Source organism: Dermacentor albipictus, chromosome 9, assembly GCF_038994185.2.
Source record: "Dermacentor albipictus isolate Rhodes 1998 colony chromosome 9, USDA_Dalb.pri_finalv2, whole genome shotgun sequence".
Taxonomy (NCBI): Eukaryota; Metazoa; Arthropoda; class Arachnida; order Ixodida; family Ixodidae; genus Dermacentor; species Dermacentor albipictus.
In genome coordinates, this window is record NC_091829.1 from 102149154 (window position 1) to 102176462 (window position 27309).

At 47.5% G+C, this 27309-nt stretch overlaps 1 protein-coding gene across 3 annotated transcripts in view; it reads right to left on the reverse strand.

The window, feature by feature from the left end:
• Positions 1-27309, reverse strand: part of LOC139049593 (phospholipid-transporting ATPase ABCA3-like) — a 333665-nt gene that overhangs the window by 261806 nt on the left and 44550 nt on the right. For all 3 annotated transcript variants that reach the window (XM_070525156.1, XM_070525154.1, XM_070525155.1), the window contains one exon: positions 15414-15755. In XM_070525156.1, the coding sequence (XP_070381257.1) occupies positions 15414-15755 (342 nt within the window). The remainder of the gene's footprint in view (positions 1-15413; positions 15756-27309) is intronic.

Genomic DNA, 27309 nt, shown 5'->3' on the forward strand with positions numbered 1-27309 from the left:
AAGCTCGTTTGATGTGAAAAAGCTTTCAAATAGAAAACAGCTTGATAGAGACACGTCTTTTTTTCTTTTTGGCGTCCGCCGTTGCCTATTCGACGCCGACGGCGACAGAAGCTCGAGATAAACCAACCCTGATGTTAGACAAAACGTTACGCAAGGACGCTGCTCGGCCAACTGATGGGAACGATGTTGTATACTCGTGAAAAATTTTATGTGCCTGTGAAGGCAAAGCAATTGGGGGGGGGGGGGGTCATCCTAGGAGCGCCGCTGTATGCACTCTGGTAGAGCGCACCAGGAGACGGCGTGCTGACCAACGTTACTAGACTAGCTTCAGTTTTCAAACTCGGTGCGGTTGCGCGGAACCGCCACCCGCCCGCGCCTTCGTGGTCCTCCAATCGCGCCCAGCCTCACTTTCTCACTAGCCGGCTACGCGGGCGGGCAGGACTAAGCACGCAGTGCAGCATTGGCGCACGTGTATTCTGTGGTTCATTGTTGACGGCGAATTCCAGCAAGCATGTCATCCGCGAAACTGTAGGCTTCGCCGAGTCTGTTAAGAATATCAGCAGACGATGCCGACGTGCTGCGTACCTGGCTGCATGGGCGGCTATCGGAACGATGTCGACAGTTCGGCGCGCCACTTTTTCTGTGCTCCCAGCAATGCGACGCTTCGCTCGGCGTGGGACAGAGCGATTCCTCGTGCCGAATGGGAACTCCCTGCGAAATCCACGGCACGCGCTCATGCCACTGTGCCCGCGTTCGCCGTCGTCTTCCACAGCTGACTGCGTCATAGTTCATCATTCCAGCGTAGAATTTCACTTCTCTTCTGTCGTCGTAATGGGGAGGCCGCGTTTACGGGGCTATGGGCCATGGCTTAAGGGAGTGTGAGCCACTCATTTTCTTAACCACGCCGCCGAGCAAACTCGAGACACTGAACGCAAGCGACAACGGCGGACTGCGGGCATACCGTCAGTGACGTCGTTCTCTCCGTCGCAGCCGATTGTGTGTGAACCGCATAATTAAAAATTACTTTAATGAACCCTCGGGAAAAAGCCAGTGATAAACACAGGGGCCGCATTTTCCAGCTTCGCTGGTTAACCATCTTCACGCGCGTGTTTGTGTGTGTGTGTGTGTATGTGTGTGCGTGCGTGCGTGCGTGCATGCGCGCGCGTGCGTGTTTGTGTGTGTGTGTGGGGGGGGGGTGAAACACTGACCGCATCTCTCTTTTTGTAGCGCTTCTTTGGCGTGGTGAGAAGCTTCGGTGGGGACGAAGATCATCCTACAATCACGCACTTTGGCCAGATCTTCAGGCTCCTGAGCCTAAACTGCACGAAGAGTTAAGAAACTGCGCGAAACGTTAAGACGGCAGGAACAAACATTTAGAAACGCAGCTTCTGCGCTTGGCTGTATGCGTGTCTTCCTTTCGTGCAGTTTACCCTTCTTTCAGTATGAACCAACTGGCCCGGTAAATCTTATTGCCGTAGGTGGATACGGCTTTCTCATGGTATCGCTAATTAGGACAAGGGAGAACGCCAGCGAGCGTAAAACACGCGCAAACTGTCTATCCGCACGAACTCAAGGCTGCGGCGAGGCGTCGGCAGTGGAGCTTGATGGAACGGCGCTGCCATCTGGCAGCTGTCACAGAAGTGGCGACAGCGGCTGTAGGCGCGCGGGCGGAGAGTTTTACAGCTGAAGCTAGTCTAGTAACTTTGGTGCTTGCGGAGTAGTTAGGCGAGCTGCTATGTTGGAAGAAGTGCGTTCTTCAATAACTCGTAGGAAATATAAGAACATATGATTTGCCTGAACGCCTTAATCGAAAGCACCCCTTGATTTCAAATTACGCCTTACAAACCACTAAATGAAACGAGTGACTATATCCGGCGGCGCTACCGCACGAGCGCGATGGCTTTGAAGGTTTGACTGCTTGGCCACGGAAAATTATCGGCGAGTAAAGTACGTGCCAGGCGGTACAAGTGCGTACAAACTACCTTTCCGCCTCCAAGACAACAAAAGTCACACTTTCGCCCAAAACCCGGAGCATCGATTGCGATAGCAAATTAGTAGACGGCTATACGAAGTAAGGATAGTAGTTTCATCGGCCTTATAAAGTTGTAAACAGGCCTACTAACTAAATTCGCGTGCACGGTGTCACGCGCGCACAATGAAACACAAACAAACCTCGCTCAATGACCAGTGAAACTCGCTGTCAAAATGCTGGAGTGAGTAAGTGGGGCATCATCGCAAACTAAGCCGTGAAAACAGCGCGCGGCGCAGGCTTCCCGTCGCGGATGGCTTTCGGGAAACAGTGGCCCGAGCGTGCGCGCGCGGCCCATTGCGCCGGCCCGAGCAGAACGGAAGACGGCGCGCTTCCTCCCCGCATTCCTCCCTTTCGTGCTCGAGGTTAAGCCCAGATGGCCGGCTCACCCTCGTGCGCTATCACTGGCACATACGGCCTACGCGGCGACGATTTCATCGCCCTTGAACTTTACACAGAACCGCACGGCGACGCCGACGGCATCAATGCGCTTGGAGTGTCCACATAACTGCTATCGCGATAAGATAGCACCCAGATCCAACGGAATGTAGGAATGGTACATGAGGCGAAACTTTTATGAGCCAGCAAGGTAGCAGTAGCAGCACTGGGTAACACAGGCGCAGCCTCGTCGCCCGTGGATGTTAGCTGTCTGCTTCACCAGAACGAAAACGATTCAGGATGCTTGTCGCGAGAAGAAACCTATGAAGAGTTGCGCGCACAGACAAGTCCGACGACTACATATTAGGCGTTCGCAACACATCTGCCGCGTTGGTACGTGCATTTAGAGGGATTGGCCAAGAACGTGCACGGAACTAGTGGCCCAGGTTGTCTACTCGGTAGTACAGCAGCCAGCACAAGCTCATTAGCCCAAGTTCACTACAATAAATCATCAAACGCAGTAAATCCAGCGAGAAAAAAATTGTGGCGATTAGCGGTAAATGCGAGAGAAATGTGTTAGCATTATGTCATACTTCTTTGAGGTCACGCATCGATAACTTAGGGCGCGTTCGCCACATTGCGAAGTGTTCTTCAGGAGCTTACTCGAGGCACGTCATGATGCTTCGAGGAACGAAGCGCAAATGACGATAGTCTAGAGCAGACCACTGTCAGTTGCGATGTATGTATGTATGTATGTATGTATGTATGTATGTATGTATGTATGTATGTATGTATGTATGTATGTATGTATGTATGTATGTATGTATGTATGTATGTATGTATGTATGTATGCATGCATGCATGCATGCATGTATGTATGTATGTATGTATGTATGTATGTATGTATGTATGTATGTATGTATGTATGTATGTATGTATGAACGAGAACAAATCAAATCGGGAACCCGATTTTTATTAACCATATCAGAAGTAGCGAAAAAACAATGACACCAACAACAGCTTACGATAAGTTATCTGCAGTTCTTAAGAGAAAACTTTAGCTCGGGCCCATCTCCGACGCGGCCTATTCAAATACATGTAAAATGCAAAAACGTTTTTCTGAGATAACCCCTGGGCTGATTTTAATATATTTTTGCATTTACGAGAGAAAGGTAAATTATAGTGACTGTTGGAGGCGCTATTTTCATTTAGGGTCTGAATTTTGTGTAAAATATTTTTAAAATTTCGAAGTTTGAGAAAGATAGAAGGGCGCAGTTTAGAAATGAATAGCTCTCCATCATGAACAAATATGGCGGTTCTGTAAAAGGCATCCATTAGATCATTCGAATCGGACAAATTCAATAGGTCAATTTATATCTCGCATGGAATCGTTACGTTGCGTAGAAAGGTTGTGCAAAGGCCGTATTTCCGTATTACTAAATTTTTCAACATTCATATGTAACATATCAATTTTGTCTGCTTTAGATACACTATTAGCCGTAATCCCCAAAATTGTGATATCATTATCTATTGCCAAGTTAGAGTTGTAAACTTGATATTTTTGTTTTCGGAAAATTTGCGATTTCTGTCAATTTTTTATCAGAAATTGACAACATCAGTCAAACAATCCAAACATGCAGTCACTAGGTTTTACGTTTTGCTTTTAAATGCAACAATCCTCGTCAAATTTGGTGCAGTGGTTGACGAGAAAAACGAATTCTGCTGTCATTTATTTAGGAGCACCAAAGCTAAAGCTTCCTCTTAACTGAAATCAAGAAAGGATAATAACTGGAAATGAAAACGGATGAAAAATCAACTGGCCACACGTGGGATAGTAACCCATATCTTCGCATTACGTGTACAATGCTTTTACCAATGAGCTACCGCGGTGCCATTTTACCATCCCCTTTCTGGGGCGTTTATTTGCTAGAACTAACCCAAGGACTTGTAACCAGCGCCTCCACTCACCGCCTAGGTGGCGGATGCGCACCGAAGGCGTCGTCTATATATATATATACATATATATATATATATATATATATATATATATATATATATATATATATATATATATATATATATATATGGGGATTCCTCCAACGTTCAGCACGCAGGACACGAGGCAAGGAAACGGTGAATCTTTTGGAAGTAAGACGCGTTTACTTAAGGTTTTCCGCTGGTGGAACAACCCTCGTGAGAGCACGGTCTACAGCTGTGCACGGGCTCGGGCCATTTGGAGATTCTCTTACTCGGGCTTGGGCCGGGCAAGGGCCCGGCTTTCTATGTCTCGGACGGATCGGTCGGGCTCCCCGATCTCGACTGCGTACCTTCTGCGAAAGTATGCTTGTCGTCTCGCATGTAGGTACAGCAGGAAGTGCAATGTATTTATTCATCAAAAATGGAATCTACAGGGACGGGGGAAAAGTACAAACGCTAACAAAAGGCAAACGAAAGCTAGCGGAGGCTAGGAATGCGTTTTCGGTAATACCAAGTACCGACGCTTTGGAAAAGTCGCCGCTTGCAGGCGCATCCCAGTAAAAAGGCTGAGAAGGGAAGCGTTTGGCATGCGAAGATAAGTCTGTGTACGCGCACAGTACGTCTGTGTATTATGTGATTAATAAAAATCGGGCGCCTCATTAACCCCCTTTCTTCTCGCTCATTACATAACGAGGGTCTCGCATCCGGCAACATTGATGCCTTCAGGTAGCATGTGTGGGTTTATTGACCAGTTACCTTCACCCAAATAGATCACGTACTCGTGATGCCTGCGGCAGAAAGAATGTTCCACATCTGTCGCCAAGGTTTGTGATTGGAGGCGCTGGTTAACACTTTCAAGGTTAGTTCTAGTAGTACAAGCATAAGTACCCAAGATAGTGTATGGGGAAAAGACGCCGTGGTAGCTCAATTGGCTAGAGCATAGCGCGGGTAATGCGAAGACGTGGGATAGTTCCCCATCAGCGGCAAGTTGCTTTTTCCTCGCCTTCCGTTTCCATTAATTTACCATGTCTTTAGTAAGTACAAGTAATTGCCCATGTGTAATTCCCCTGGTGTCCTTGTTTGTTGGCTTTTTATGGTGTATATATATATATATATATATATATATATATATATATATATATATATATATATATATATATATATATATATATATATATATATATATTGCCAACTGGTGTGGCGCAGCAAGGGACTGAAGAAGAAAGGAGACAGAGGTTCGTCTCGGCATCGCGCGTCGCCGCTTGCGTTTTCGTAAAGTACAACCGCCTGTATCTTGGTTCAGCTTGTATACTCCAGCAGGGTATACGCGACAATTTGGTGGAGCTTGCTGGGTACGCTCAACTTATGCAGGAGACACCACTGGGCAGCAAGAAGCTCGCCGTACAGTTGGAGTTGACTCCAGTTTACCGCGCAAGCCGGCGAATCCGAGGCCTCGCCCCAGAATTTGGAAACCTCCAGGAAAAAGTGATGACAATGACGACTGCGACTTCTACGGAACGGGTCACACCAACTTACCTAACGCTGCTGAACCCCCAAGTGCCGACGGCTTTTCGTGGCGACACATTTGAAGACGTGGAAGACTGCCTGGCGGAGTTCGGGCGCGTGGCTCCGTTTAACGAGTGGGACAACAACGCCAAACTCAGGAACGTCTACTTCAGCCTCTAGCATGGTGTTCGCACGTGGTTTATGAACCGCGAAAGTGCCCTGTCATCCTGGCCTGAGTTCCAGCGCAAGCTACTGGAGACTTACTCCAGCCCCGATCGCCGAGAAAAAGCGAAACGGGCCCTTCAGTCACACGTTCAAAAGCCTAAGAAGAACGTCACGATGTACGTGGAGGACATGACACGTCTCTTTCAGCGTGCGGATCCGAGCACGTCGGAAGAGAAGAAGGTACGTCGTCGGATGAGGGGCGTAAAGGAGCAGCTCTTTGGTGGTCTTGTTCGGAATACGCCCAAGACTGTTGCGGAGTTCCTCACCCAAGCCATCGTGATAGAGAAGACCCTTCAGCAACGGTCGAACTTTTACAACCGACAAGTAAATGCCGCCTGCACTCCGGATACGCTGGTAGGCTTAGGGTGCGACGTCGCCTTGCTTTCCGAGCTGATTTGCTAGGTCGATCGCGACTAGCTGCAGAAGCACCACGGTACATCGCCACCTCCAGTCAGCTAGCTCGCCAGCATCGTACGCAAATAAGTACAGCAGGCAGTGCAGGCATCTCTTTCCAGCAGCGAAGCCCCACCTGTGCCAAGCGAATCCCGGCGCAAGACGTACACAGAAACATTACTGAGCCCCATCGAAGCTTTCGCACCTACTTATGTGGCGCCACCAGTCGCACTGCAATCGGCACAAGCAGCTCCGACAACTCCGCTACCGTATTTCGACCATCGCCGAACATCCGCGATGAAATCAGAGGTTTCATCGACGGCCGCTGTGCTACCACTGCGGCGAAGCTGGTCATGTGTATCGGGAGTGCCCCTACTAACGACTCGGACGGCGGGGTTTTTCTATCGATTCACCTCGACCTAGGTTCGGCCAAAGGCCACCCGACATCGCAGAATTCCTCCAACAGCAGCACAGACCGAGCCCATCGCAGCGGCAGTCACGCTCACCCTCACCGCGGCGATATTTCCCTGCTCGCGATACCACCTCGAGGACGATGCAAGGGCGATAACCAAGTCCACGCTGGGAAAACTGACGTCAGCGACCTTCCGAGGCGGGTCCGCTGATACTCGACGCGCTCAAGACCTCGTATCGTGCCGACCGCAGAATAACGAAAACACGATGACGCCAGAACCAGTTTCCACGAACAAGATTTTACTGGACATACCTGTGTTCATCGACGGCAAAAAAGTGAGTGCACTTGTAGATACCGGTGTCGATTACTCTATTCTTCGTGGAAAACTGGCGAGTGTTCTGAAAAAAGTTACGTTGCCCTGGAACGGCGCATCAGCTAGGACGGCAGGTGGCCACGTCGTCACACCGCTTGGCCTATGCACGGCCAGAGTAGAATTTCGCGCTGCTGCTTTTCTCGCTACTTGTCTGGTTCTACGCGAGTGTTCCCGCGATTTATACGTTCATCATCATCATCATCATCATCATCATCATTATCATCGTCAGCCTGGTCACACCCACTGCAGGGCAAAGGCCTATCCCATACTACTCCAACTACCCCGGTCATGTAATAATTGTGGCCATATTGTCCCTGTAAACTTCTTAATCTCATCCTTCCACCTAACTTTCTGCCGCCCTCTGCTACGCTTCCCTTCCCTTGGAATCTATTCCGTAACTCTTAATGACCATCGGTTATCTTCCCTCCTCATTACTTGTCCTGCCCATGCCCATTTCTTTTTCTTGATTTCAACTAAGATATCAATAACTCGTCTTTGTTCCCTCACTCAATCTGCTCTTTTTTTATCCCTTAACATTACACCTGTCATTCCTCTTTCCATAGCTCGTTGCGTCGTCCTCAATTTAAGTAGAACCCTTTTTATAAGCCTCCAGGTTTCTGCCCCGTACGTGAGTACTGGTAAAACACAGCTGTTATAAACTTTTCTCTTGAGGGATAATGGCAACCTGCTGTTCATGATCTGAGAATGCCTGCCAAACGCACCCCAGCCCATTCTTATTCTTCTGATTATTTCAGTCTGATGATCCGGATCCGTGGTAAGTACCTTCCCTAAGTAGATGTATTCCCTTACCACTTCCAGTGCCTCGCTACCTATTGTAAATTGCTGTTCTCTTCCGAGAGTGTTACCTTCCCTAAGTAGATGTATTCCCTTACCACTTCCAGTGCCTCGCTACCTATTGTAAATTGCTGTTCTCTTCCGAGAGTGTTAAACATTACTTTAGTTTACTGCAGAATAATTTTTAGACCCACTCCCCTTCTTTGCGTCTCCAGGTCAGTGAGCATGCATTTCAATTGGTCCCCTGAGTTACTAAGCAAGGCAATATCATCAGTGAATAGCAAGTTACTAAGGTATTCTCCATTAACGTTTATCCCCAAGTCTTCCCAATCGAAGTCTCTGAATACTTCCTGTAAAGACGCTGTGAATAGCATTGGTGAGATCGTATCTCCCTGCCTGACGCCTTTCTTTATTGGGATTTTGTTGCTTTCTTTATGGAGGACTACGGTGGCTGTGGAGCCGCTATAGATATCTTTCATTATTTTTACATACGGCTCGTCTACACCCTGATTCCGCAATGCCTCCAAGACTGCTGAGGTTTCGACTGAATCAAACGCTTTCTCGTAATCAATGAAAGCTATATATAAAGGTTGGTTATATTCCGCACATTTTTCTATCACTTGATTGATAGTATGAATATGGTCTATTTTTGAGTAGCCTTTATCCAATCCTGCCTGATCCTTTGGTTGACGGAAGTATAAGGTGTTCCTGATTCTATTTGCAATCACCTTAGTAAACACTTTGTAGGCAACGGACAGTAAGCTGATCGGTCTCTAATTTTCCAAGTCTTTGGAGTCCCCTTTCTTATGGATAAGAATTACATTACCGTCTTTCCAATATTCCGGCACGCTCGAAGTCATGAGGCATCGCGTATACAGGGTGGCCAGTTTCTCTGAAACAATCTGCCCAGCATCCTTCAACAAATCTGCTGTTACCTGATCCTCCCCAGCTGCCTTCCCCCTTTGCATAACTCCCAAGGCTTTCTTTACTTCTTCCGAAGTTACCTTTGGGATTTCGAATTCCTCTAGACTACTCTCTCTTCCATTATCATCGTGGGTGCCACTGTATAAAGCTATATAGAACTCCTGAGCCACTTGAACTATCTCATCCATATTAGTAATGATATTGCCAGCTTTGTCTCTTAACGCATACATCTGATTCTTGCCAATTCCTAGTTTCTTCCTCACTCCTTTTAGGCTTCCTCCGTTCCTGAGAGCATGTTCAATTCTATCCATATTATACTTCCTTGTGTCAGCTGTATTACGCTTGTTGATTAACTTCGAAAGTTCTGCCAGTTCTATTCTAGCTGCAGGGTTAGAAGCTTCTATACATTGGCGTTTCTTGATCAGATCTTTCGTCTCCTGCGATAGCTTACTGGTTTCCTGTATAACGGCGTTACCACCGACTTCTATTGCGCACTCCTTAATGGTGCCCATGAGATTGTCGTTCATTGCTTCAACACTAACGTCCTCTTCCTGAGTTAAAGCCGAATACCTGTTCTGTAGCTTGATCTGGAATTCCTCTATTTTCCCTCTTACCGCTCACTCATTGATCGGCTTTCTATGTACCAGTTTCTTCCGTTTCCTCCTCAGGTCTAGGCTAATTCGAGTTCTTACCATCCCATGGTCACTGCAGCGCACCTTGTTAAGCACGTCCACATCTTGTATGATGCCAGGGTTAGCGCAGAGTTATCTCTAGTCTCACCGTTAGGGCTTCTCCACGTCCACTTTAGGCTATCCCGCTTGCGGAAGAAGGTATTCATTATCCGCATATTATTCTGTTCCGCAAACTCTACTAATATCTCTCCCCTGCTATTCCTAGTGCCTATGCCATATTCCCCCACTGCCTTGTCTCCAGCCTGCTTCTTGCCTACGGTGACATTGAGGTCACCCATCAGTATAGTGTATATTGTGTTGATTTTACCCATCGCCGATTCCACGTCTTCATAGAAGCTTTAGACTTCCTGGTCATCATGACTGGATGTAGGAGCGTAGACCTGTACAACGTTCATTTTGTACCTCTTATTAAGTTTCACAAGACCTGCCACGCTCTCGTGAACGCTATAGAATTCCTGTATGTTTCCAGCTATATTCTTATTAATCAGGAATCCGATTCTTAGTTCTCGTCTCTCCGCTAAGCCCTGGTAGCATAGGACGTGCCCGCTTTTCAGCACTGTATATGCTTCTTTAGGCCTCCTAACTTCACTGAGCCCTAGTATATCCCATTTATTGCCCTCTAATTCCTCCCATAGCACTGCTAGACTCGCCTTACTAGATAACGTTCTAGCGTTAAACGTTGCGAGGTTCATATTCCAATGGCAGCCTGTCCGGAGCCAGGGATTCTTAGCACCCTCTGCTGCGTCGCAGGTCTGACCGCCGCCGTGGTCATGTGCTTCGCAGCCGCTGGGGACTGAGGGCCGGGGTTTGATTGTTGTGTTCATATAGGAGGTTGTGGCAAAGTACAGCACCAGGGTGGCCAATCCTGCTCTGGTGAGGGAGTGCGTTACCGGTTCTGGTTACCGGGATGAGGCCACACTCCAGGCATGTTTATGCAATTTTATCAACACGCGGATTTCTGTTTTCTTTTTTTAATCCAGGGGAATATTGCGCGCCACCGGGATTCGAACCACGGACCTCTTGCACGCGAGGCGGGTGTTCTACCTCTACGCCACCGCTGCACCTTGTCCACGCCGGGAAAAACTGACGTCAGCGACCTTAATCCTTGTGATGGACTTTCTCCGGGAATATGGCGCTATTATTGACCTCCGCGAGTGCTGCATCACTTTCTCGACGCAAAGGGCAGCACAGGCCGACGCCATTGGACACAGATCCGCACTTCGCGTTTCGGACGAGATCATCACGATACCGCCGCGTGCGAGTGTTATGGTTCTGGTCAAGTCCGACGAACTACAAGACGGCGAAGCCATTGTCAAAGGCAACATTTCCATGTTGCTGGCACAAGGTATTTGTGTAGCGCGAAGCCTTGTGGAACTTCGCGAAAGCCAGACAACGGTCTTCGTTACCAACTTTACCTTTGATCATCGGCACATTTTTCGTGGAACTGCCATCGCCTACGCCGAACCATTAACTGACGTCGTCGAGTGCTTTGCTTCTGAGGTGGACACAGACGACGGTTCGCGCAGAGACATCGATGTAAACTCCACGCTTGTCGACGACAAAAAGAGCGCACTGCAGGAACTCTTGAAAGAATTCCGCTCGTGCTTCGTTCGGGCTACTAAGGTGGGCCAAACGCCAATCACGAAGCACCGAATAACGACATCCGCCGACGCACGTCCCATCATACAACAGCCTTATTGTGTCTCGCCTAAAGGACGTGAGGCAATTCAAGCCCAAGTCAAGGAGATGCTATATGATGGTGTCATTCAGCCTTCGCACAGTCCGTGGTCCTCCCCGGTCGTTCTACTCAAGATAAAAGACGGAACGCTTTGTTCCTGTGTTGATTATCGACGCCTCAGCGATGTTACCAAGAAGGACGTGTACCCACTACCACGTATCGATGACTCTTTAGACAGGTTGCTGTGAGCTAAGCTTTTTTCGTCGCTCGATCTAAAGAGCGGTTACTGCCAAATCGAGGTCGATAAAGGAGACCGCGAAAAAACTGCTTTCGTCACTACAGATGGCCTTTACGAATTCAGAGTCCTTCCTTTCCGTCTCTGTTCGGCCCCAACAACTTTCCAGCGAGTGATGGACACCGTTCTCGCTGGTCTGAAGTGGCAAAGCAGCCTCGTCTACCTTGACGACGGGGATGTTTTTTCGGCGACATTTGACGACCACCTGAAACGATTGCGGCAAATTCTCGAAGCCATCCGATCGGCTAGCCTCGCCCTTAAGCCTCAGAAGTGTCATTTCGGCTACAAGGAGCTGATGTTTCTCGAACACGTGGTCAGCACGGAAGGCGTTAGCCCCGACCACGCGAAAACTGCCGATGTAGCCTCGTTCCCAACTCCGACCGACAAGAAAGGTGTCCCACGCTTCCTGGGCCTTTGCGCATACTACTGGCGTTTCATCGAAAATTTTTCGAAGATGGCGGAGCCGCTGACTCGCCTCGCGAGGGACGATGTATCGTTCGTCTGGTCCTCAGAGAAAGAGACTGCTTTCACCGAGCTTCGACAGCGTCTGATGTCAGCACCAGTTTTGGCCCGCTTTGACGAGGAAGCGGACACGGAAGTTCATACAGACGCCAGTAACGTTGGTCTTGGTGCGGTGCTTGTATAACGGCAGGAAGGCATTGAAAGAGTGATCGCCTACGCAAGTCGCACGCTAACGCGTGCAGAGACCAACTACACCACCACGGAGAAAGAGTGTCTTGTCGTCGTATGGGCGCTGGCCAAATTTCGACCTTGCCTTTACGGCCGCCCATTCAAAGTTATAACTGATCATCACTCGTTATGCTAGCTTGCGAATCTCCGGGACCCTTCCCGACGATTGGAACGGCGGAGTCTATGTTTGCAGGAGTACGACGTGACCATCGTGTACAAGTCGGGCCGCATACATGAAGACGCTGACGCACTCTCGCGCGCCCCTATCGACATTACCGACCACGACATTGAAGACGATGGCGCTTTCCTTGGGACCCTAAGCATTAGCATTACTGATTTGTCCACACGGCAGCGCGCGCACTACGCACTACAGACTATATTCGAACACCTGGAAGGACGAAATCCATCAATACCCCGGCATATCGCGCGAAGATCGTCGTCTTTTTGTTTACGACATGACGTCTTATACAAGAAGAACTCCGCTGCCACCAACAAGACCTACATTTTGGTCGTTCCAGCAGACCTCCGTGCCGAAGTTTTGTTCACCTGTCATGACGAGCCTCCGTCTGGCCATTTGGGTTTCACGCGAACGCTTCGTAGAGTGCGCAAATCCTACTACTGGCCGAGACTTGCCGAGTGTATTAAGCAGTACGTCCAAGCCTGCCGTGAATGCCAGCGCCGAAACTCGCCAGCTGTGAAGCCTGCGGGATTGCTGAATCCAATTGACCATCTGGCAAACCTTTCGACCAGGTCGGCATGGATCTTATGGGCCCGTTTCCACTGTCATCTTCTGGCAACAGATGGATAATCATCACCACGGACTATTTAACGCGATATGCTGAGACAAAGGCGCTGCCTCGAGGCACAGCTTCCGAGGTTGCCCAGTTTTTCGTACAGAGGATCGTCCTATGGCATGGCGCCCCATCGCACGTCATCACAGACCGAGGCAAAGCCTTTACAGCACAGATCATTGAAGACGTTTTTAAATTCAGCTGCACGACCCATCGAAGGACAACTGCCTATCATCCGCAGACAAATGGCTTGACCGAACGACTGACCAAACGATGACTAACATGCTGTCTATGTACGTAGACGTACAGCACAAGACGTGGGATGAGATACTCCCTTGCGTAAAGTTTGCCTCTAATACTGCTACGCAAGAAACAACACGCTTCACGCCGTTTTACCTTGTTTACGTCCATGAAGTGCAGACTATGCTAGAAGCAATGCTGCCGTGCGACAACATCGATCAGCTCGACCTCGCCCAAGATGCCAAACTTTTCGTGTTACGCGCGGATGAAGCCCGTCAGCTTGCCGGAGTGCAGATAAAGCAAAACAGAGCATCGATGCGCACCGTTACAATCTCCGCCATCGACATGTCGAGTTCCAACCTGGTGATCAAGTTTTTGTCTGGACTCCCGTGCGCCGAAATGGACTATCCGAGAAGCTTTTGAGTCGCTACTTCGGACCTTGCAGATTGTTGCAGCGAGTTAGTGACGTGAACTACGAAGTCCTTCCTGACATAAGTCAGCCCCCCCTACGTCGACAACCGCAATCTGAGATTGTGCACGTTCTGCGGTTGAAACCGTACTATAGCCCCTAATATTCGACGTTTTCAGCCACTTCGGTTAGTTTTGTGGTTGCGCGTCCATCAGTGCCCTGGGACTATATCGCATACCACAGTGATTGTGACTATAGCCTATGTGTTTGTCCTAGACCATCTCGGCGCTCTCAGCTCAAGCCTATGTATGCTTTGCTTCTTCTTCTTTTCTTTCCTTTTTTTTGAAGAGGGGGTATTGTCACATGTTGTGGCGCCGCAAGAGACTGAAGAAGAGGACAACCAGGTTCGTCTCGGCATCGCGCGTCGCCGCTTGCGTTTTCGTAAAGTGCAACCGCCTGTATCTTGATTCAGCGTGTATACGCCAGCAGGGCATACGCGACAATTTGTACATATATATATATATATATATATATATATATATATATATATATATATATATATATATATATATATACAATGTGGCCGGCTTCACACGCATGACGGACGAGGGGTACACACAACGAGAACATCGCTTTAAAATATTCTCGTTGCTTTTCCATCCCTCTACCGTACGTAATACCCGCAGATAAACCAACAGCTGGCCCTTGCGCCGTCCACCTTCCTGTGTGTCTAGCGCTGTTCTTCAGAATGCACTCTAGGCGTCCGCTTGGCAGGTAAGCGCGCGGCAGAGAACAGGGCACGCATGCACAAGAACCGCTAAGGGCAGGAGTGTTCGCAAGAAGAGCGTGCTAGCGAATCCGAATGGTCCGCATGTCATTACATGGAAGGCGAACGACCAGCGGTCAGAAAAAAAAAAATGGCTGTGGCTTAGGTAAGGTTAAGCCCAGGATGCGAAGCATACTAGCCTTTATTTTAGTTGTTGAACCACTGTTTAGCCTGGTGAACTGCTGTTGCTTGGCTATATTTGGTTCGGCTAGACGAAGAAACAACTCATGCATTACTGCTTCGCCTTCAAGAGTGGAACGCGACAGCGTTCCCGTCGACCCGCCAAGGGGTGTAAGACAATGGGCTACAGGGCAGCGACTACGCGCCCCGCATTGGACGCGGTGAGCGTCGAGCAAAGCAGCGTTCGGCGCGGCAACGAAATGTGCGCCTGAGCAAGAGACGCACGCCTTAGAAACAGCTCGTTTCTAAGGCAACACCGCATTCACTAGAGGCGCTTTTGTACCGCTTTGAAGCATCGTACTCGTGGCTCAGTGGTAGCGTCTCCGTCCCACACTCCGGAGACCCTGGTTCGATTCCCACCCAGCCCGTCTTGCAAGAGTTGAGCCAAAGCCACTTCTCCTCTGTCGTGACGTCACGGTGTCACGTGGTTTCAAGGCGACACCGCCGCGCCTGAGGAGCTGGGTTGAGCTCTCGTAATATGCTTCGCATAAAAATCCCGTACGCACAAAAGTGTGACTAAGGGCTCTGGTTTACACAGCGGTGCGACAACCCATGCAACAGTCCCAAGGAGGCCGCTTGCGACCGCAGCCACCGACTCACCGAAGGACGATTCGGTCGAGGAGAAGGAGCCGAGGGGAAAGAGGTTCCTCTTGTCTGGTAGAAGGGATGTTGAGGAAACGTACAGCGTCATCGCGAGGCTAGCCGATTCACCTCCCGATCCAGACAGATTCACGCACAACGAGGTCTTGGTGGAATAGATGCCCGTCAGCTTCTTGCATTTTTCAATCACGGCGCTTGCGTTGGCCTCGGGGTGCAGCTTCACGGAGCCAGATCCTTGGCGCGAGTCATCGCTGGCACCGGCGCCGATCAGAGAGCCGACAACACGGGCGCCTCGTTCCACGATGTCAGGCGAAGGCTCCTGATGTTTGCGGCTAAAGAAACCTGGAAAGAGAGTGAGAGAGAAGCGAACGTTGATTTAAAACAAATCGGAGGTAACCCCTGTGGGTAAGTCTTGCGAGGTGCTTACATCGTCTTACTTCGCAAGAGCTATAGCAGCATCTAAAAGAACTGCACAATAAACGTGTTTACACCTTTTACGGCTGTGTAAAGGGCGTTTGGCTCAGAGGCGAAGACCTTCGCGTTAGACGGGCGAGGTTGAATCCTTGTCGAGGACCAATGAAGTTTGCCGGCATTCCGCTGCAAATAAAGTCATAATAGCAGCGACAGATGACACCAAGAACAAATTGAATAAAGTTTCAGAGGTGTTGTCAATACTATTCTCAGGTATTTCTGGCCAACCCAGCTGGTCTACACAGCTTCAACTACGCTTTTTCTCATCGCAGATGTAGTTGGAGCTCACCATCATGCACAACAGAAATTGCTATAGCATCTCAAGGCAGGGCTGTGAGGCACGGGACAAAGGGCGCTCCTTTTCAGGGTATAAAAAATTTCAATATGTGCATAGTTCTTGATATGAAAATTACGCAGGAGATATGCAGGTTCGTCAAGAAATTCTCGAATTTTCGAAATTCAGCTTTTCTTTTCTTTTTGTTTTTTTTCTGTGCGATGTTGGGGCAGTGAAAGCCTACTGCACACGCGTAGCCAGCAGCCACAGTCGGGAAAGTCCTGTGACGGTGCGCAAAACACATTCGCTTTAGAAACCCTCGACCCCCTTTCAACCGACAGCTGATAGAAAGCCACGACGAGGGAACTTAGAGCTCGGCGAAATCTCGGAGCCGATCGATAATTGTCCCTTGGCAGTTATCAGCTTGTCTTCGTTTTGCAATGCGCTGGTAGAGTGAGTAAGTTCCCCCAACTCGAGCCATTCGAAACAATTGTGCAGTTCAAGCAGAAGGAATGCCGCGAATACTACGACGGCGAATACTACGTACCTTGCAGAAGGTTTTCTCAGTGCACTGAAATGTCTCACCGTGCAACGAAAATGAAATTTCAAAACCACATGTGGGCATCTTTTGAACAATGTGTGGGTAGCGTGTGGAGAGTGTCAAGCAACTGCGAAATTTGCCAAAAGGAAATTCCTAAGCTAGTGTCCTACAGCATTACGCGGCCGGTAATCGCAATATCTCGTCTTCAGCACTTTAGGTGCCACGGAGCTTGAAAGCATTTAACGTAGGCAATACGTTAGGGTGGACGTGTGAGCAATTCTTTAACGCTTGTGCACAGTGTAGGAATTTTGCATGTAACCCCTAAATACCCACTTCCTGTCTACTTTAATGAATTTTTTGAGGCACGCAGTAGATATCCAGGGTGTCCTCTGTGAACTGAACGAGGGACATTTTATATATTTTATGAAAATCATGTGCCAGCAAAGCGCAAAATGTGCCAAATAAGCAGGCACGACACTGTACACTAGCAGAAAGACAACAAGGGGGCTGCGAAAGCCGAAGAGCGGAGCATGGGGCATATACGAAATCGTTCTGCTTGCTGTACTATATTGTTCTATAAAGTAAAAAAAAAACAGACACACATGTGCGCAAACTTTCGGCGGTTTATTGATAGCTATCGCACGTCAAATATATACACGAAGGGTGACTGTAAAATACGTATATAACACAAAATGCAAGACGAAACAGGAGCTAAACTACGCACATCTGATTTAACACTGACAAGCATGACTAGATCAAACATTCGTCTATGAAATTAAAAAATGATTCTCCCAGTGCCACAGAAGGTGTAATTATCAGCTGTTGAATATCCCTTATTTTCTCCTTCTTCATTAGTTTTGACAGTTCCGCGAATACTGTCTGATCTTTGACTCGGACACTTTCATTCTTTGTAATTTCTTTATTCGGTCCTTGGTTATTTGGGAGAGCTTACCTGCATATTGGTTGCCTTGGTGCATTACCTCCCACTTCAATAGCTGCTTCTACAGGCAGCCTAGTTACGGTTTCATTCATTACCACTTTCTTCCTGATCCCTCTGTTTTAAGGAGGCTGCATATTTGTATCAGCCTGAATTGGTCTGATTTTACCCTTAACGCGTCTAGGTTGGCCTGTTGCTTCTTGACCAATTTTATTCTTTCTCTTTCGAAATTGAGGTGAATCCTAGACCTCACTAACCTTTGATCACTGCACTTTACCCTGCCTAACGCTTCTGCATCCTTCACTATGATCAGATCGGTAGAAAGTATAAATCAATTTCATTTCGTGTTTCACCATCAAGTCTTTCCCAGCTTCACTTTCTGTTGCTACGCCTCCTGAAGAAGGCATTCATTATTCCCATCTTATTCCTTTCCGCGTATTCTACCAACATCTCTCCTGTATTGTTCCTACAATCGAAGCCGTAGTTGCCAAGTACTTGTTACCAGCTTGCTTTTTCCCCACTTTTGCATTGAAAACGCCCATCACAACAGTATAGTGAGTTTGCACTTTTCTCATTGCTAATTCGACATCGTCACATAAAACTGATCTACTTCATCATCATCATGACTGGAGATTGGAGCGCAGGCCAGAACTACCTTTCATCTATAGCTTCTATTAGGTTTTATTACGACTGCTGCTACACTCTCATTATTGCTGTAGACTATTTGCCCGCTATGTCCTGTCGGGCCCTTGGCCCTCTCTGCAGCGCGCACGGGGGGTAGCCTTTGAATCGCGCGCCACAACGGCACTCGTCGCATGGAGCATGCGCATCGATCGCGATAGCGTAAGAACTCGCGCGGGGACTGCCGGGAAGGCGGCTGCCCGATAAGAAGGCAGCGGAGACGGCACTCGGGGCTTTTTGCGGGGCGCGGGCTTGGGGAGGCGCTGGTGGGGCGTGGCCCGTCTAGGTTTCTTTTACCGAGCGTGCTGCAGAGCAGGGGGAAAAGCGTCTTTGCATTGTGTCTGCGTGAAAGAGTGTTGTTGTTCTTGTTGTTCGCTTTTGGGACTATCTGCGCGCCTGGTTCGTTGCTTGCTTGCTTTCTGCGCTTTATGCATTTGGTTATCGCCCGAAAGATTGTGTTGGTTGATGGTTGGTAGCAGCCGTTCTTTCGTCGCTCCCTTTCGCTTGTATATTTTGTTGCCTCGCTGTTTTGCTGCTTGCCGCTTTGCTTTTGCTGCCTTTTGCTTCTTTGCTGCCTGCTTCCTTGCCTTGTTGTTTTCTGCTATTGGCCGCGAGGCTGCGGTAATTTTGAGTGTTACATTCTATCGTAAATTAAAGCGGTTTTTGCTCCTTGCGCCTTTGGTCCTTTGTCGTGCTGGTCGCGGCTCGCGGACCCCCTGAGCGAAGGCTGAGGGGCCTTCAGTCCTTATGGATTAGGAATGCTACTCCGTACTGCTTCTTATCTGAAAGTCCTCTATAGCAGAAGACGTGGCCATTAGTCAGCACTGTATATGCCCCGCCAGTTCTTCTAACCTCCCTAAGGCCAATGATGTCCCGAACAATGCCTGATAGTTCAAGATTCTTACAAAGCTAGCTTCAGTCGAGAGAGTTTGTGTATTAAATGTTGCCGAGGTCAGTTTCCACTGGCGGTATGACCAAGCCCAGAGATTCTTAGCACCCTCTGCTACGTTATAAGACTGAGAACCGCCTTGGTCAAGTGCTCCGCAGCTGCTGGGGACTGAGGGCCATTGGTTGACTGAATGAGTTTTTTGGAAGGGAGTGGCCGAATAATGTACCACGGAGGCCAGTCCGTGTTCTGGTGAGGAAGTGTCTTTTGTTGAAGCTTAGTAGGTCTTTCTAACGTGGTTGTACCTTTATTAGTATAGCCCTACTGGCTCTCCGCGTTATTGCTGTGTCAGGTGCCACTCCAAGCCTGGAGATGTAGTCTACTCGAAGAAGTGAATTAGAGCTTACCATCTCCATATATGAAGAAAAAAAACACGAGGATTCGAACTTCTGATTATGGCAACCGAGCATCCCAGCTAGCTCAGTCAGATAACCCTGCAGGTTGTGGGGCCACCTCATGGAGCGAAATTCCAGCCCAGAGGATCCTACAGCTCTAAAAACACGTTTGAGGTATGCAGGATAGACGGGTTTTGCTGATCCCACCAGGTAGCACAACATAGTATTTCTGAATGTTTCTAACATCGTCATTTCAGAATCTCCCGTAACCATTCGGCCACGAATGCGGCTTAGTACGCAGGACATTTTTCTGCAAATTTGAAGTATTCATTCAGTCATTCATTCATTCATTCATTCATTCTAAATAAGGGTTGAGTTCTGGGTTATCCCATGGCGAAGATTAAGTAATACGAGTTGATCGGGGCCTTTGGTTTACACTGTGCATGAAAGCGATTCTTAGACTAATCAGCTGATCTGACTAACTATGGCTGATGCGGACGAGAAGCTAAAAAAGTGCGCGGTTGTAGTAATGCCTTTCCTACGAATTTCTTAAGACAATTCTAGAAAGCCTCGTATGCGAGCATACATTAAGAAGCCAAGAAACAACGACACCTAGGAAAATATTGAGGAAATGTACTTACTAATTGAACTAACAAATTATAAATAGCAATGAAAGTGGATGAAAAAAAGAACTTGCCGCCGGTGGCAAGTTGTTTTTTCATTCACTTTCATTTCCTTTATTTTTCGTCGTTTCTTTATTTCATTTATTAAGCACGAGTAATTTCCACCAATGTTTTCCTAGGCGTCTGTCTTTGTTGACTTCTCATGGTATGATGAATAAAAAATCAGCCCCCTCGGTTAACGCCCCTTTCTTCTCGTCCCTATGCGAGCAGAATTTTAAAACGTGGTGGGTTTAATTTCAGGCAATAATTGAGAAGTGCACTTTGGCTAGTTGGTTGATTTTAGCATGAGACAGGTCTCGAAGAGCAGAAGCACGCTCCCCACGAGAGAGCGGAAAGAGCACGCGACAAAGACCTTCAAGGGAAATTATTAACCCAACCGCTGGAGAGATATAGCTCCGCTGGCAGTTTAGCTGCGATCCTGCGAAGTCGCCAAGCATGCGGCTGGTCGCAGAAAAGCGTCATTGCGATCGCTGGGTAGCAAATGGCTTTTGACGTGCGATCCTTTCAATAGAGTAAATGCGTTGTGCTTTGCGACAGAGAAGTTTGGAACTTAATGCCACGTCGCGCAACATGACACAGAGCCGTGCCTTTCTTTTCACACGTGACGCAATATTGCTTGGTAACGAATGCGAACTGTGATATGAATATCTCTAGTGTTTGCAGTGTTTCCTACTGAGTATGAAACAGGGCATAAGCAGGGCTAGTCGGTGTACGCTCGGCATGGCAAACAGCGTAGACGCCATTAGAAGTGAACAAATTTGGGAGATGCTTTGAGTGTCAACGAAGTTTTGCTCGGTGTCGTACAGCACAGAAGTCAGGAGACCCAAGGGCGCAACGCTATCTATAAGTTACTCGACTAATCCCAAAGAAAACGGAGTGACAACAAAATAGCCAGAGGACAAGGTGACATACATAGCAATGAAGACGATGGTCTAAACAGGCTTTAAGAGCGTGTAAATGCTTTGGAAGCAGCGAAAGAGCGATTAGGTCAAAGCGGGTGGAAATTCTTTTTCGCCCAATACCCCACTAGTTGCGAACCTTTGTACTGCCACTGCCGCCACCTCTTCTTATTACGCGCGTAATTGTGGGTGTGGTTTGCTCATCACCCCACCACATCAAGCAACACGTTCATTCACTGGCCTATCAGTCAAGACGTGCAACTTGGCGTATCGTCTGCTCCGTAGCGCCGCTCTTCAGCACTCATCAGGGAGGAGGAACAAGGAAGTGTTAATAGTGATTTTCTGCTGATGCACTAGGAGCAGCTAAAGAACTGGATCGCCAGCAAGCGGCGGTAGTGGATTCGGCCAGTTCTGCCGAAGCAGAGAAGTTGGAATACGGTAAAGCTTCGCTGTCACACCTTCTGCTGATTCCCAGGCCCTTAAACGGAAGCTGAAACACTTTTCGAAAAAAATGATTTCCCTTCGGCATTCTACAGTTTTCAGTCCATTAAACACAAATATCTAGTTTAAGAATGGCGGAAATAAACGCAAGCGGCTCTTCTTTTTTTTGCAAGAAAACGCGCACCAGCTCCTCGGGGCATCGCGCGAAGGCCGCTGTTGCCCGTGATTGGTCGGGACCGCTGTAACGTCATTCATGGGGATCACCGGTCGGCGCCGTCGTTTCAGAGCGTAGCACGCTGTTCTGGTCTGGCTTCACAGATGAGTTGTAAGCATTATGGAACGTTCTCGCTATCTCGGACAGCTTGCATTTTCGCCTTACATGTTCGAACCGACAGCCGATACAGAAAACGATCGCGGCAACGACGATGTTGAGTGTGCCAACAGCGAGAACGATGTGTGAACGTTCTCGCGCAGTGGAAATATTAACTGGTACGTATGTTTTTTTTTCATCTCGCTGCACGTTGCAATGACAGGAGAAAAAACGCGCTAGAGTGTCACTGGGAACTTGCTGCAGGAAGAATTCCGAAGCACTAACTTCTCATCAGATTGTAAACACGGGTGCAATTCCGCGATGTCAAGCACCTTGCCGCTGCTTGTGTAAAATTCGGTGGTTTTTTGCGTGTTGATACACGATCGCGAACATAAGTTCCGCGTTCCAAAGCGCGCACATACAGTGCTGCGATGTACAGTCATGGATGTTGCTTATCATACACATCCAGATCGAGATGGCCAGGGGGATTATATGTGCAACATTCAGACTATGGTTCCAAGACTTCGCGATTGTGGCTCGTTCAAGAATTGGTATGCGTGCTGCATGCTAGTGTTGACATACAGATATTAGGCAGTCTTAGCACCACTGTGTGGTAAACACGGTAACTTTACGGTAACTGCAACCGTACGTCGAATGTCGCTAGGCAAGCCTAGCAACGCTAGCAACAATGCGTTTCCGAATTGGTCGTAAGGCTATCCGGCTGCGCTAAAACTGTGTTACCAGACGTTCATGGCTGCAAATGTTTGCATTTCTCGAGTGCATCAATGTGGGCACCGGAATCGGAATACCGATTCCCCGCATCGTTGTCAAGCTCCGATGATAATCACTGTCGCGGATATGGTCCGAGCACAGCACAGTTGATTTCATGGGCACGAAATTCTCTCTCCTCACCGCGCGGACCCACTACGCTGTAAGCGTCTTGTCCTTTGGGAACATGTGAAACCCCACATCGTCTCGCCCGCGTGTGTTCGCACTGCCGAATGCTGCACATAAAGAAGGCAAGGGACGTATTCTGAAACGTTCGCCACGGCGAAGTTTTCGCACTGGCCCCGCCTCCGCCGTTGCGGCGCGCTCTGAATGGCTGCTTTGACAAAACCGGAAATTCACTTGCGCCACATGAATTTCCGGTTTTGTCAAAGCAGCCATTCAGGGCGCGCCGCAACTGCGGAGACGTGGCCAGTGCGAAAACTTCACCGCGGCGAGCGTTTCAGAATACGTCCCCATGTTGGGCGCCCTTGGCTTTAGGCACTCACGCAGCACAGAAAGGAAGCACAGTTCACGAAAATCGCACAAGAAAGCAAACGTCAGCGGCGGCAGATCTCTCGTAGCGTAAGTGCAGGATGGAAAGAAACACGTCAGCACATGCCAGCACGCCGGTCCGCCGGCTCGCTCCCCGGGAATGACGTCACTCTCGCCGTTTCTCTCCTCCGGCTCCCTCCTCACCCGGCAATCCAGGAAGCGACGGGAGCGCGTCCGCGGGGATATTCAGAATGCAATGTCCGCCCCTTATAATAACAAAATGAAGAAAAAAATTCAGTACTGTAAATTATTAGGTCTGTTCTTCCTAACCCCAGTAATTCATGGAATTTCAAAACCGTTTCAGCTTCCCTTTAAAACGTGTCCTTGTAGAGGCAGTGCATTCTAATGTAAAGCATGGTGTAATTATATACTGCGTCAATGGACATCCCCAACTGACACTCTGGCCACCATGTTCAATTTATCACTTGATGTTTTCATGCTATTGCAGGGTCCGATGAAGCGGAAAGACTTTCGGCTTTCTCTGGGGCGAAACAAGGCCAATTGTGAACGAACCGTAAATGACAGTCGGGCTGCATTTTTTTTTGCTTTCACTTTGGGTTCTTGCCGGTCCGTCGTGCACTTTGAGACAGCGTTGTGCTTTTGGATTATGTGTCTTTCTTTCGCAAGCATAGAAGTTTGCTTTTTAGACAGCAAATCTGTCCGCCCCTTTCACTATACCAGTTGTCTGCGCTGTTAGCCGTCTGAGTGTTTGGTGTCCAGCATGATGATTAGGCAGACGTGTAGGTATGACATGTTATTGAAGTGTAGCCAGGTAACCTCGTCGCCAACAGTTGCTTAGAGGACGGGCAGACTTCAGGGTACATTATCACAACGAACCAACACTAGCAGGTGTTTTTCAAATACAGTCTTCTCGTAAATGCTATGGAACAATGTTGTTTATGTGACCTTGCAGAGCACCCTGAAGTTTTACAAAACTTGATTTATCAAGAATAAGTATACATGTCACATTGATTTATCATACATATATGCATACCGGCCTGCTCGTAGGCGTGTCCGCGCCTACCCGTACAAAAAAATTCTTGAGAAGGCATTGAAATATTGTTGGTCAATGTTGAGTTTTTTATTGAGGATTTATTGAGAGTATTTTGGAGAATTGTTGGGTTGAGTGTTGAGCACTTTTGGATATTGGCCACTGAAATCAAATTGAAACACCATTGGGTACCTCAATGTTGAATAATTGTTAAGTTACCATTGAAAGTCCATTGTGCTTAGACGGCCCGTTGTGTTTGTTTTGTCTAATGGTTGTTGGGTTACCATTGATACTGCGTTGAACTAACGTTGTGGTAGTTCTGTTGACCTGTTGTTGAGTTAATATTGCCACAGCATTGAAAAGCATATCGTGCCACAGTTGAGATGCCATTGAGATTTCAGAAGTCGCCATTGAAATATGATTGACGTTTCGTTGGGCTAGTGTATTTTTATTCATATATTGAAATTGCTTCGCTGTTCACACTTGCATGCCCCGGGGCCTGCTCATAACTTTCCCAAACAAACAAAATCAAAGGAGAGACTGATCAACTTGAAGTACCTTTATTTACACTAAAGATGTGTGGACGTGAAACATTATTACAGTACATAAGGCACCACTACATCGAACCTGGAGACACAGGCTAGTACCTACAGGACTCTAGCAGTGTAAATACATCTGAAAAAACCTATACATATGAATCCAATCAAAACGATCATTGTGCTCTTCACTTTCGACTTAAGTTTATGACTAAAGGCAAAGCGACTCAAAAGGCAGGGCTTAAGCATACCCTTGCAACAACCAACTTTGAACACATGAACACTTGGAGCTGCTTGCATGTGAATACACAAAAGACATCTGAATATGTTACATTAAAATGTTGCGCACACTAACACATCACAGGAAGAGCTACGGCTGACTGTGAGAAGGCAAAATAACCAACTTGAAACGAATGACTTCACGTAAATATATACAACCTTTAGCACACGTCTTTCACCGTGATTAAAATTTAATGAAGTACAAAAGTAGACTTGCCTGAGCTTTGTCTTCGAGATATATATATTTTCATGTTGCCCAATTATTTTATAAAATAACATCAGTCAACTTAGCTATTATTTCACGAGACATCATTTAGAAAGTTGTCGGGCATGATGAACACCTGAATCGTGTTTCTGACAAGCCAGGATTGCTTTCTTCAGAAATAAACTTGTAAAGCTTTTGTGTAATGAACGCAGCTTATCTCCCTGGTACAAGTCAAGAACAAACAGTACGCCATTTGATTATGTTAATTTGGGGTACAGAGGAGTTCGTTAGTGGCATTTCCTCAATTTAGTGAGCTCATTTTCAGGTAATATTTCTGGACTTGCACAAAGCTAATTAAAGCACTTTTGGGGCCTTTTTTCCTATACCCAGCAACGAAGTGCTACCTCAGTCAATAAAGAGATAACGAAAGGCTAATACCTTGAACGATAAGAGAAAAAATAATTATTTAGCACAGAAAATTGGTAGTAACACATGGCTAACACAATTCCAAACAGCCAAATAAATGGTCACCTGCACTTTCAGTATCAAGCACCCCAGAAATAGTCTCACAGTATGAGGAAAGGTTCCAATGACGTGACAGCCCGATTGCTGAGACAGTGAAAAACGCATATAAACCATATACGAAACACCAATTACCTCAAGAAGAAGAAGAAGAAGAAGAAGAACAAAACTTTATTCGTTGAAAGAACTTCGTTGCCCCTAAAACGGGGTAACGCCGTGTGGTCGGGCCCCTATTCCAAGGCACCGCTGGCCGTCGCCATCCTTTCTGCCCTGCGGACGAGCCTGAGCTGATCCCCAAGGGCGGAGCTGGATAGCAATGCCTCCCACCTCGCTCTCGTGTTATCTTCTTGTTCTTCTGTGTGAGCTGTGCACTCCCATGTGATGTGGTAGAGCGTTGGTGTGCTCCCACACCACGGGCATATGTCCTTGTATGCTGTTGGGTAGTATATGTGCAATTTATGTAGGTTTATGAATTTCACAGATAAAATGTTATTAAAATAGCACCAGAATTTTGCTGCATAAAATATATAAAGGTTGCATAAAAATTGGGACAAAGCAGTAACTGAAAGACAGAGGGAGCTACAGCGCACCCATGTTGAAAAAGATTACAAGGAAAATGATATATATGCATATTTAAGTTTACAATTTTCGCTCCAACATATAGAAAAAAATGCATGCACTTAGAGCATAAAAAGGTTCATGTGCCTGGAGAATGCAGCGCAGTACAAAGAAGCGTCATGAGAACCGAAAAGTAGATCTTACTACGAATGCTTGCAACCTACAATCAGGCATGTGCCATGTCATGCCTTGAATGGATGAAATTCATAAATCTTACACACAAAGGAAGTTACCATCACTCTTATTGGCTTCCTCAGGGGACTCCTTGAAATTGAACTAGAAAAATGTACTCAGTGCCAAAAACAAAGAGAAGACCCTATGGCGTTCTTCCTGAAATAAACAGCGCAAATAACTTCATGTATCAATTCTATGGACACTTCGCCAATTCGGTGTACATTTATATTTCACAACCACTCAAACAGAGACGAGAAGGATGAATTAAGGTAGGAACACACATGAACGCTGACTCAAGTAGAAGTTTATTCGTGAAGACGAAGATTTTAAACACACTGGCCAACTTCACAAAGAAAAACCATGGATGCGCAGCATACACAGCCCGGCACAACAAAAAAGGACCGAAATACATCCTGTAGAATAAACATGTGCGTCAAAAACTAACAAAAACATGAAAACTGAAAGGTTTCTCCTGTAAGCCATAGTAACGAGAAGTACTGTAGCAACTCTTTCCCACTAAGGGTCACAGAAATCTTGCTTATGAATATTTCTTCGTGATCAATAAATAATTCTTCCATAATTCCTTTTGTGTTCTGGTCTTTGTGATGAAACAATCGTCCTTTCTGCTCTATACTGCAACACCAGAGGAGTTCCAGAAGCAATATTTATTGATCACAAACGAAACAATTGCGCAACCAAGTTATCTGTTGCCCTTAGTGGGAAAAAGTTGTTC